At 49.2% G+C, this 13,018-nt stretch overlaps 2 protein-coding genes across 2 annotated transcripts; both read right to left on the reverse strand.

Annotated features, from left to right (window-relative positions):
* Positions 1-153: 153 nt before the first annotated feature.
* Positions 154-1,089, reverse strand: N7515_002271 (uncharacterized protein; the record flags this gene model as incomplete). Its single annotated transcript, XM_056663015.1, has 2 exons — positions 154-854; positions 912-1,089. 2 exons carry the CDS (start codon positions 1,087-1,089, stop codon positions 154-156), a joined length of 879 nt encoding a protein of 292 aa, XP_056525128.1.
* An 8,122-nt stretch (positions 1,090-9,211) lies between these two features.
* On the reverse strand, positions 9,212-12,967 carry N7515_002272 (DNA repair ATPase SMC5; the record flags this gene model as incomplete). The annotated part of the gene is made up of 6 exons (XM_056663016.1): positions 9,212-10,300; positions 10,350-10,477; positions 10,529-10,601; positions 10,660-11,550; positions 11,605-12,516; positions 12,575-12,967. The coding sequence occupies 6 exons, from the start codon at positions 12,965-12,967 to the stop codon at positions 9,212-9,214; spliced, it is 3,486 nt and encodes a 1,161-aa protein (XP_056525129.1).
* Positions 12,968-13,018: the final 51 nt, after the last annotated feature.

The raw sequence follows: 13,018 nt of genomic DNA on the forward strand, positions 1-13,018 counted from the left end.
GAATCCAAAAAGAATCATAGCCAAGATCCAGGGTATCATCACGGCATCACACACAACGCCAAACAAAAGAAACCCCCCACCAAACATAGGAAAGACATTTTTAAGAAAAACATAGGCCAAGCGCGGAAATATACACATCAAATCCACAAGCACTCATACAACAAGCGCAGTAGCAACAGCCGCAGCCGGGCGACCCGAGTGACAGCCACGCTCATGACGCTTCATATTGCTGCGCACCGAGAACGCCTTGCCACAGCCAGCATGCGTGCAGCGGAAGGGCTTCTCGCCCGTGTGCGAGTGGGAGTGGATGCGCAGCGAAGAAGGCCGCGAGAAAGCCTTGTGGCAAGTGCGGCAGATATAGCGGTCGTGGTTCTGCTGGTAAGGGGCAGAGGTTGAGGGCGGAAAGTAGTGGTGGTGCTGCCAGGCCGGGGTGACCGGGGAGATGAGAGCCGAGGAGTGAGATTGCGGCTGGGGCTGCTGGGATTGGGTTTGCAGCTGGGGCATCTGGGTTGCTGATGCGGGTGTTGAGGGTTGGAAGGATGAGGCGGTTGGTGGGCGGGGGTAGTACATTTGCTGCTGTTGGGGAGTGTCGATGGGGGAGTAGGATGAGACACTTGGAGCGGGCGAGGCGTAGGGTCCTGTGTTGCGGGCGATGTGGATTGAGCCACTGCTGGAGATGGAGGCCCGGTGCAGGTGGTGGGGTTCCTTGTGAGGGAGGGACTCTGCGGGTGATGCCCGGCTGTGGAGGTGGTGCCCGTGGCCGGAACCGGGACGCAGAGGTGGTGTTGGAGGCAGTTCGTAGGACTGCATGCGCACATGACGGTCACCGAGAGATGGTGAGAGGCGTTGACGTTCTGCGGAGAAGGTTAGTTATGTGTGTTTGGGTATTGATGTACTATTGGAATACTCACTGGCTGCGTGTTGAGCACCATCGGCACCTTCGAAGAGAGATGAGATTGAAGGCAGCGAGACTCTGGGCTCTTCGGCGGGCGGCGACAAAGGCGCGGAGCGCTTATAGTAGCTGGACTCGAGAGGAGTGTATGAAGGCTTCACAGCCGTGCTGTGAGATAGAAGGCTGGCGAGATCCATGGTGAAGTTGGATGTTTTCGAGTTGATCCAGATGTGTTTCAAGTTCCAGCTTTGTTCAATGAGTGGGGGATGCCACGAGGTTTATACCTACAAAGCAGGCGGGCGGCTTTGGATGATCGCCAGCGGAGGCTGCCGACTCAGGCAAATTACGATTTACGTTACGGCATTTTGTTTTTTTTTTTTTTTTTTTTTTTTGCCTTTAAATTATTTTCTTTCTTTTTTCTATGAGACAGAGTCCGCTTCAAAGCTTAAATTAATTGAATTTTCTGTTTTAGATTTGGATAATTCAATTTTAAAATACCAAATCAGATAAAACAAATATAATTCCGGAGATTAACGTGGGGAATGACGATTGCCCCACGCGAAAAAATAAAGGAAGAGGCCCTAACCACCCAGCCTTGTGAGATGTGCAGCCCCCTAAACCTAATTGGGGAGGCCGTAGAGACCCCGTTGGACGATTGCACCTCGGCTACGGTTAGTGCAGATCCTGCTGGACCTGTCACATACTACTTCATGCCCCCATAAACGGTTTGATCGATCAGGGATCTATTGATCTGCGAATTTAAGCGAAGACAATGGTGAGGATGTTCATTTTCAGTCTCGTCGCTAATTCTCACTCTCCTTGGGCTCTGTTTATAACACTCACACGGACACATACAGACATTGAATAAAGATCAAAACACGGGGATGACACGGTTCAGGAGATCATTTCGTCGCGTGGCTATGGGGAAAAACGGCGCAGGAAGTGAAAAGGGAAGGTCACAAGGATCCGCGCTAGTCCAATTTGGGTTACACCTCCGGAATCCTATTTACACCTGCGCAGCTCATACGCCGCCAGGGAACATATCCATGGAACCGTGGGTTGGCGATTTAATTTCATCTATTAATTACTCATCACCGGCGCAATTGATTCCGAGCGAGCCCTAATCACCAAGGGCGGCTCTAAGCGCTAGGGGCGAGACCGAGATAAATGCCTGAAACAGTTAACCCATGGCCCTGGGGCTTGAGGCTCGCTTACACGAACCTTACTTCGTACAGGTACGATTGAAGGATCGTATGTCTGCACTCTACCGTATATAAGGTACGCGGGCGGAAAACCTCATTTTCCCACTTTGGTAGGTACATAGATAAACAGTTCCCCTACATTTTGGTAAGACGCAGATTGATCGTAGATCATACAGACTGGAGCAAGGCCAGATCGCGGCAGTTGCGTGAACCCATACTCGGTTAAGAAGGTGAGAAGGCCTAGAAGCCGATCAAGACCCTGCTCCTGAAGATCATTCCTCGATGCTAAGCGAATTCAAGTACGGAGTATGGATGGTTATCAGGCAAAACGGGTTATTGAAACGATCGTCGTTCTGGAACATTACCTCCTATTACCATACCTTTTGCCATTTTCGGCCGTGCACGATTTCTGCACAGCGCGACTGAGGATTGGCCGTTAGATGTGGGTCCATCCCGGCCTCGTGGAAGCGAGCTCCACTATTTTAGCCCTTTACGAGAGATCGCTGATGACGGAAGTGAAATTGTAGAATGAACTGTATAACATCGCGACGGGGATGCAATATGGGTTGTTGTTTATTTCAATCTATTCCGACATCTGCCATGTACAGTTACGTTCCAAATATATCTTTTCACATTGCAATAAAGTCGTCTAAGATATCGGTAATCTCGAATGGCTCGAGCGTCAAGATCGCCCCGGGCCTGCGGATGATCAACCCCTTGTCGGCACTTGGTACGGATCGCCTATGCTCAATTGGGTCTGGTCCCGGTCTTGGTATTCCGAAGCGATTGATTGGGTCTTTTCCTTTGGCCCCTTGGTTCTGCCCAGCATACATGCTTATGGCGATTGTATCGATTCAACAACCAGATAATATTTAAGCAACGTCATGTACGTCAGTCATAGCCCTGAGACAAAAATGTCATATATAGAATACACTTTCAATCATCGTTTGCCAAAACTTCGCTTAGAAGCCTATCTTTCCTTTTTGTGATGGAACCGGGAAAAAATGTGATCCGCTCGAGTCCCGTGGAAGCGACATTGCGTTTACATGGTCCATCTACATTTTGACTTCAAATGTTAATTTAAATGTTATTTCTCCTAGTTATGTCATTCTTAATTTCACAACTGCGACATTTCAATTATCTGAAGCCACGTACGCCTTCACATTTTCCAGTCAACAATCAATAGTCCGGGCCATCAGAACCGCACTGGATATAAACGGTGATCAAGCTATCCTCTTTAGGCCATAGATCCGGATAGGCAACGGATTCAGCCGTGATCGCGGATCGCTTTGTGATCCCGGGGCACTGGGCCCATGCCACGCGACTTGTCTCCCCCTTTTTTTCATTGGGCATGACCCAGGTCGAGGCACTGATCGCAAATCAGTGGGGCTAAAGCATGGCTTCCAGCCACGCGAAGCACTCGGATCTTATGTGACGATGTCTTGTCTTCTGCACGACGTAGGGGGGAGTAGAGGCTGGCATCATACTTCCTACACATCCTGTCTCGATATACGCTGGATGCAGTGGCTGCGATGTCCATTGGTTGCCTTTGCGAGGGGCCTTGACAAACACATGGCACTTGCATGCGGCAGACATCTGCTGTATCACATAGCGTCGGTGTTTCAGCTATCAAAACCCAAACCATAATTAAAATTAAAAGCGAGGTCGCCAAGCATCTCCAAGTCATGACGAGCGACATTCACAAAAGTCAAATTGTGGCCTGCCGACATGTTAGAAACTGTAAATGAACTGTACGCAGTTAAGTGGCCTGGCCACATCAGGGTGGGTCACTGTGAATTATCCCTAAGCTTCCGTGGCGGTTTGGACGCCGATCGGCAATTGGTATGTCCGATCTTGCGCTTGTACTACTTTGGAAGGTGCTTTTATTAGACATACTAGTACTACTGCCACTGGGGATCGCATATACAAATGCTACTGTATGCAAGTATGCAACCTCATTTAGGTTTTTATGATGATTTTTATTTTTTCACGTGGCATCAAGCCCTAATCTGGCATTCAATCCGATGCACCTCTCTGCATCTGATCACCAGGATATCTGCATAGGATCTTCCCGCGACGACCGACTCTTAGTGAACATATTCCATCCTGATTATGCAGATAGTTTCTATCCACTATTGGATATAAATATTACGAACGTGTCCAATGAGTCTTGACTCTTGTCACTTCCATGCCCATTCCTAAAGTGGATCGCTTCGCGCCTTTCTCCAGGAATGACGTATGACCTCATTCCCAAGTACAAACTCACATCTTCAACTTGATTTACATAACGTTCAATCCCGACAAATAACTTCCTTCCTATTCGAAAAAGTTATCGGTGGATCAACGAAGATCCAGGTTCAGGTTCAGGGGATAACCGCTGGCCATAGCTCCTACTGACTCAGCGCAATGATCGCCCATCATCTCGCTTAACGACGACCGTTTAGGGCATGTCTCCGATGCAGTCCCCCACGTAATGCAGATACCTATCCTACGCGTATTTTGGCCCCTGCTACTACGTCCAACTTGTATGTACTAATACTTGCGAACACAGAGATCCTATCGCCATCTTAGTACGCGATCTGGAGATTTAGATTAGATGACGCCTTGATCAATTGATCTCGGTAGTTCTAGCCTGCTCGATTCCACTACTTACTCCGTAAAAACATTGTCCTCTGTTCGATGTCAACAAGCAGGAGTGTACATGTAACCATCCTCGCGGATCGATGGATCTCCCTATTCCTCCAGGATCTGATATCTAATATCCCAGCGTTGTCTGATCATCCTTCCAGCCCGAAAATTAAGAACGGCAATCATCTCGGGAGCCCGTCGATTGTCAGCGTATCCCCTTCGTATAGCCGTACCCGAACCCGAGCCCTGAAAATCAGGGGGGAGAGTAATAATAGAACATCAACAACGCAAAAAGCAAAAAAAGGGATCAACCAAAACAAAATAGGAGGCAACTAGAGAAAAAGCAAAAGAACGTTAATCACCTGCTAGAACCAGAATGCCATACGAGGGTGATCGACAGCGATCGCCCGACAAGTTTGACCGTCTTTAAAGCAGATCCGGCAGGGGCTCTCGTGCCCACGGACTACGGAGTCGGGACCGAGAATACGGAGTACCAAGGGGTAAATCAGGCCCCAGGTTACAAGTACGGGGCAGGAGCATGGAAGAAGGACTATTGTACGGACTACGAAGTACCGAGTGAAACTGGGGTTATTCCGCGCTGTGCACCGAAGTGGCCTAGCATGGAGTCCAAGCGCATAGCCAAGTGAAATAAGCGAGAGATTGACAATCGGCATGCCTTGAGTCCGTGAGACGAGTTCGTCAAGCGCGATCCCCAAATTGAATGAGGGCTAACCGGGATCTTACCGACCGTACCCTTTCCTCTTTGGGTATAAACCCCGTGTTAAGATCGCCCGTGGGGCGCCGCGGCATGTTTAATATAGTACCATAAGATACGGAGTACAAGATACGGGGACAGGTACGGAGTAAGCATACTGTGTATGGGCGAACTGACCAGGTGATCTCCATTTTTCTGCCTCAAAAAATGGAAATTCACAGCGTTCGTTGTACTACTCAGTATTTCACTCGACTATTTTAGGGAGGTGATACGTAGTATGGATCATATGGATCTTCTGTCATCGGTAGATCCGCAAAATTGTGGTCCTGTTCCCCCTTTCGGAGAAACATGTTGGGTAAACGTAGATCCGGTGCCGAGGCTGGTTGCCGAGGCGTCTTTTACAACATGGATGTCAACTTTTCCACCTATGGATCGGGGTAGTACTGTTACTACTGTACCATCGTATGGATATCGGTGATCTGCGCTCTTTGCATAAGCTAAGATGTGAAACACCCGGGAAATCAATCCTTGTTACCCTTCATGTTGCATGAAACCATCTTCCTAATCGGATGAGGCCAGATGAAGCTATATTTCCGGGCATAGTGTCCGAAGCCATCTGATAGTGCCGTGATAATTGGTTTCACTCGAACAGTTATGCTACTGAACTACTAACTAGTATGACCTCAGACTATGCACAATGAATAAAGTTCACTTGCTGTCTAACATACAACTCTAATTGACGTCCTGCCTATTCGGGCATCTTTCCCACCACCCACTTCCTTCCAATTTCTCCCTCCTATGTTGTAATCCCCTTATGCTCGATCCTTCTCCGGCTTCGAGAACACTCTGCATATCAACAGGATTTATTGATAATCCCTCATTTGAAATACCATCCACATCATGATTCATGACATGTGTGTAAACCCCCACGCAGCCCCTACTACAACCCCACATGACTTAGGACACTACGATTTCCCAGATTCACAACATTCCACATCCAAATGCATATTCAGACTCCACGCACTCCAGCACGCTGCACAAACTCATCCCACCGTATGCAACTGCATCCATGCAATGATGACTGTACTTCCAAGTACTTCCAAGATCACACATCGGGCCATTGGGTTAGGCGTGTAGTGGGGCAGGGGTCTGATCATTCGCCTCCAGCCTCTTCCCCTTCCTTTCTCCTTCGTCCTCTACCAAACCGCACCCATGACAGTTACAAGATTCCAGATACATGGACATACACATGCACATGTGCACACAACCCACCATGGCACTGATCGCTTACCAGAATGGCAAATCTCGTAAACCCAATCAAAGGAACCCAGCGCCCGGTCCTGCTATTGCTTACATTGCGTCTGCAGATGGATCAGACACACATGCTTGTATGTTGTATAGAGTTTACGACAGCCAGTGATCATATCGCGCGAGGTTCCGTTGTTGATTTGGTCAAGGACATGGAAAAGGTGAATGATCCCTGTGTGGACGAGGCTCCGTTTCAGAGTGTCTACTGTTGTACTGTAGTGGCGCGATATACATCAACCGGGGTCTTGTCTACACGCTAATGGTAGATCGGATGATCGACGGGTGATTTCCATTTGTCGTTTCATGTCGGCACTTGAATGTTCCAAACTTCCAACGTGCGGGGATTGAGTAGCGTTCCAAAGTTGAGATCATTCCTAGAAGCAGGTTTGGGTTCGGGATTGGTAGGGAGGGCGCAGAGGGATCCTGACTAGAATTGTAGATCATCACACCGTTGCATTCTATGCTTTTACTTTCTTTGGGAAGGTGCAGGTGGCCTGTTGTTCCATAAAATACTTGTATGTGAGTTGTATTGCAGTTCTTGCCACGCGGTGATCTATGACATTCCAAGCACGCTGCATGTATCCCGGGTCCATGTCGTAAGTGGGATGGTTTGAATCGGTAAGTATCCCATCGGAGACAAGCCCGGTTCCATCTTCCTGGTGATTGGTGCTGCGCCGCAGGACATGGATACGGATCGGGACTTAGACCAGAGGATTCAAGGGGACTTGCATGGTGCACTATATATATTCCAATCATAGACTCACTAGCGGGCACAAGGTACAGCACCTCATGTCCCAAAGAAATAGGTAGTCCAGACCCTGCAGTCTATCAAGCAATGCACCTGTATATTTTTTTTACGCAACCAGCAGGTTGGATCTACTGTGCTACCTGTATAGTACTCCATACGAACATCAAATCCCCAGCCCACATCTAAATGCCCGGGTACGGCCGAGATGGTGTAACCATCGTGCGACGCTGGGATCTGAACCTAATGTTAGGTAGTGGCACGTCACCGACTCACCCCAGGTCCTATAAATTACCACTCCTGGAAGGTTCAAGTTGTCTTTTGTGTTTGGGATTCTGGAAGTATGTTGAGGGATTGAGGTATATCTCCGAGACCAATCCAGCCACGTTATTTGGGGGCCGTTGGAAACGAGGATCAAGCAAGTGACCAATGCGTTGTGGATCAGGCTTTGGGGAGGTGGCGGGGGGCCGTGCATGCAAGCGCCGAGTCAAGTCGCTGCACGGTGTCGAGTGAAACGTGATGTATCTTTGTTGTTTACAGGTAAGATGCAGGAAAGGATGAGATTGCAGGGGCTCGAAACAAGAAATGGAAGGTTGGGAAAGGCATCCATGGTCGCTGGGAGTTTATTTGGGGAGAGTTGAGAAGGTGAAATTAGGTTGCTTCTGGGAAGTTTGTTGGAAGTTTATTCTTTTCGACCTTGGTACATTTAATTATGAGGGTTAAGTTGATCTAGATGAGCTGCGTACGGATTATATAGTATAACATAGTTATGCAACATATTAACTTGCAGGGACAGATAGAATAGTAGAACACGTATCTCCCACACATGACCCTCTACATGTAAACAAAGTATGGCTAAATGCAGCGAGACAAAGCCCACGTCAATTAGAGTTGGTCTTAGCGAGCGAAATGGCTAACCGCAGCCTCTGATTGGCCTGGAAACCTCCGGAGGGGATGATCTGCGGCGGAAACGTCCGTCGATCTGAGCTCTGCTTTTTTCCCATGCACGAGGCTTTTCTTTGTTTCTTTAATTTCCATTTCTCTACAAGCGAGCAGCGATCCCTTTCTCCTTTTGTCGAATCGTCCGATCAGAGCAGGGATGTGAATCCGTTGCGTCGATTTCCGGTCAGAGCAACAAAACTAATGATCAAAGAAGATGGTGGAAAGAGAAACCCCTTCTAGAGAACTTAACTAAACCCACCTTTTTACTTTGGCCTTTCTACATACCCTTTTAGAACAGTGATCGATGGATCTCTTTAAAGAAACTTGATCCAGATTCTGATGTCCAGGGGCCCCCGTATTACGAAAAGCACAGACTTCGGAGCGGCCGATCATGCGTCTGAAGAACCGGCCAAGGGGAGCCGCAGCAGGAAAGTGGTGCTTGACCCACGTCTGGTTCCCAGTCGGGCAGGTCATGACTTGGTGTCTCAGGAGTCAGGATCTTCGACATTCTGAGGGATCTTCAGATCTTCAATGCTCTTGTGTCTACCCAGTTCTGTTGTAAGTTGAAGGTAAACTATGTATAACTACAACATACATAACAAACAAAGCAATTTGAAGGGAGAATTTATTGCTAGCTCGTTGGTACGCGTCAGGCTGCGCTACAGTTATGGAAGAATTTGATTCCGGCCGAAGTCCGGCCGGATAATTGAGTAAATTGGGTATCGTGTGCACAGAATAAGAGCGAGCCAAGAACTTCAGCAGTAGAAATCTAATCAACCTCAGGCTCGAATGGCAGCAGCGGGAGCAGTACCATTCATTGCGCGGGCGGTTTTGACTGCCTTCATGTTCTGAATCGCCTTTCGGAAGTCCACCGCATCATGGCCCTTAGGCATGTGCTCTCCACTGTAGATGCAAAGCACACGCATGCCCGGCTTGTAAGACAGCCCGTTCAATAGCTTGGGAGTAATAAGGAAGTATTGGCCGCCTCCGCCGGCATTCCCATTCTCGTCCTCCTCGTTCGAGGCACAGGCAATGTCCACCAGGCGGCCGTGGACCATGCGCTCGTTGCGAGGATCCATACCTTGATTGATCTCGTCGACAGCGCGGAAGGGCGAGGCGGAGAGCGACTGGAGTGCCATCAGATAAAAGATGGTACTGACGGCTCGCTCACCACCAGACTGGCGATGAGAATCCAAGACCGAAAGCCCCGCGCCTTCACGGAACTGGACATGAATCACGATCGACCATTCGGCAAATTCGCTAGGACCGGGCTCACCATTGGGGCCTGGTTCACCTTCCGCTTTGCCCAAGGTGACCTGGCCATTGCATCCGATGCGGCGGAAGGAGTCTGAAAAGGCATCGCTGATCTTCTCGATGAGCGCCTCCAGTCGGGGCTCCCAGTCCTTACGGACTTCCGCAATGGCTTCGCCATACTCCTCAAGCTTGGTCCTGAAGTCGGCGAGTTTGGAGCGCAACTTCTCGATGGACTTTTCACGGGCTTCAAACTCACTGATCAGGTGGCTACTACCACCATGAGTGAGTTCCAGTCGGGCCTTCTCAGAGTCAATATCGGCTTCGAGTTTGTCCATATCGTGGTCTGAGAGCCCGTCGACGATCTCTTTCGCATCCTCTTGCTCATTCAATTCAGTACTGATCTGGTGAGCCTTTTGGTAAATTGCCCGGCCAGCCAATTTGGTGTCTCTCAACTTGGTCGTAGCTTCCTGCGCCTCCTTTCTCTTTGCCGCTAGTAACTTCGCACTATTGCTGTTGCGATGCCGCAGGGTCTGGAGATCGGAATTCGCCTCTAAGAACAGCACCTCGACTTTCATGAGTTCCTCATGAGCCCGACGGAACAGCTCGACGGCATCCTGACTTGCGTCAGATGAATGTAAACACCTATGCGGATGGTAAACTTACGGCATATTCAATAGCAGCCTCAGCCCTTTGAATTGCAAGATCATCTTGCGCGTTGCGCATCTCGCGAACCCTCTCACCCACTTCTTTGAACATTTCGGTAATGGTCTTGATTTTGGCCTCTTGTTGAGCTGCAAGTTGTTAGACAAATGGCTAGACGGCAGAATGACGTTTCAACATACAGATCTTCTCGGGAATGGCTCGATACTGGGTATGGGCCGTCTGTTTTGCAATCTTCTCCTTCTCAAGCTCATCCTGTAGAGAGGATCAGTAAATGAACGTAAATAAAAACCACAAAAACGATGCAAATTACCATTTCTTGGGTGCACCGCTTATATTCTTCTTGTATCTGTAAAATGGCCGCTTTCTCGGACTCAATCTTGTTAGTAAGTCCTTGCAGTTGCTCCTTATACAGCTCGATGTTCTCCCGGTATTGCTGTTTCAAAGAGGCATCAACAGGCTGGGAGGTCCACGTTGTAGCAGGCTTGATTTCTCGAACCCGAGTCGATGTGGCCCCAGGGCCATACTCTCTCCGGCGGGTCACCTGATAAGCGTTCCTGTCAGATACCCAGGAGCTTATCGAGCTATTCTCCAACTGATTGAACACCTCATCTGAAATCTCCTTCAATGCGATGGGAGTTGCGTGAAGGTTTTTCTCGAGACAAAACATTGCAAGGACAGGGTCAGGGCCGACGAGGAATTCACTAGCCCAGCCATCAAAGCCCCATCGGGTAATTTCACCCTTCGACATTGGCTCCGTGAATCTAGCTCGCGGCTGCGTGCAAGTGCGGATGGTAATATCATGGAGCTTCAAGGTCCCGAGAAGGCATTCTTGCAACGTACGGAAATCCTTCCGGTTTTGCGTGGTGAAACACGTGAAATCCGTCTTGGACAATAAGGACTCAACAGCATCGGCGTATTTAGGGTCGGTGACCGAGCACGTAATGATTGGAGGACCAAAGACTTCCTGCTGGAATTTGTCTTGGTTCTCAAGAAGCCATTTGTAGGCTTTCAGCGAATCTCTGGACCGTTGTCCCAACTTGTGTTCTTGTTGACCAGAGACTGAGTCCAGATTCTTCAGTTGATTTTCAGTCTGTTCAATGTTCTTCGTGACTTGCTCGCGCTGCGTAGCGATTGGTTTCCTCCTGTCTTTGATTTCAGTGGCCTTCCCCTCTAGTACACGCTTCTCGCGGCGTTTTTCTCTCTGAGGTTATCATTAGCATACCGGGATATATACTGGAGTATTGTGAGTTCTTACCAAGGTCTCGTTATAAAACTCTGGGTCGAATTCCACGGCGTCTTCCTCTAGTTGGCGTTGCAACTTTTTCAGAGCCTGCTGCGCCGTTGTAGCTTCGGTTCTGTGCCTTTGACTACTCTTCCGTTCGGCTTCAATCCGGTCGTTGAGATCTTTGATTTTGCTCTCATATTCATCAATTTTCTTGCTGCGTTCAGCGGCAACCCTAGACGCGGATTCAACAGCATCCGTTCGGTCAACCCTCACCTCGTTCAGTGACGTGAGGTAGGCCTCTTTAGCGTTGACAGCCCGCAAGGTAGGCTCAATTTCTGCTTGGGTCCGGTTGTATTCTTGCAAGGCTCTAGCTTTGATAACCTTCAAGACCTCAACAGTTTTGTGATGCTCCTTATACTCCACAATTGGGCGGCAGAGCTCGAGGATCTCAATCTTCCGCTGAATCCCAGCCCGTTGGCGCATTCTTTCAACGTCTGGTCGTTGCATCTCTTGACGATTCTCCATACTGGCTAGTGTTTCCTTGTCACCACTGTTGTCCATCTCGAGTTCCCTCTGCTGGGCTCTTAATTTCTTCAGGGCATCATGCATTTCAATCATCTCTGGGCCAGCTGCCGCTCTTTGCGTGGAATAAAGAAGCTCAATTGGTGTAAGCGCAGCAAATTCAGCAACTTTATCCTGAGGAAGGAACTGGCACAAGTTGTCCACTTGGATGGCGAACGACTGAGCGAGTTTGAGAACATCAACCTTGGAAGCGGGATCACCGTTGACTATGAAAGAGCTCTTGTTTCCATCACGCTTGATGGTTCGCTGAATGATAGGATTGCGACCAATCTTTGGCGGTCCGCATAGTTCGATCTCGATTATAGCTTCACGAGCGCCGTGTTTCACAAATTCTCCCAGGTCTTTGGCGCGTCCCAGATGCTAGATACGATCTTGTATTAATATCGGTTGCTGCACGGCAGTATAATGAAAGTCATACCTGAGGTCCCCATCCCAAACCCAAGCAGATGGCGCAGACTAAAGTGCTCTTGCCTGTCCCATTCGGACCGATAACCATGTTCAATTTTGGCCCGGGAAAGAACTCTGCTGATGTATAGGTAACAAAGTTCGTCACCTTGATCCGCACGATCGCGCCAGGCTTGTAGCCACCGGGACCGAGGCCATTGTGGGCTACGGCTCGCGGGGCTCGAGAGATAGCTGTCGGTGTACCAGATCCATCGCTGTCGTCTTCAGCTCCTGATGCGGGATCGCCGGTTGGGTTCAGACGGGCGCGTTTGTTGCTCGATGGTTGAGATGAGGGGGATGAAGTAAGCTCTTCACTTTCTTCATCTTCGCTGTGAGGTCGGCGACGAGAGGTATTTGGTGACGCCATACTGATTGAAACCCTTGGTTAGATGGAAAGGGAGTCTCATGGGCGTGCTGA

Source organism: Penicillium bovifimosum, assembly GCF_028826915.1.
Source record: "Penicillium bovifimosum strain IBT 22155 chromosome Unknown utg000002l_segment0_segment0, whole genome shotgun sequence".
In the NCBI taxonomy this organism is placed as follows: domain Eukaryota; kingdom Fungi; phylum Ascomycota; class Eurotiomycetes; order Eurotiales; family Aspergillaceae; genus Penicillium; species Penicillium bovifimosum.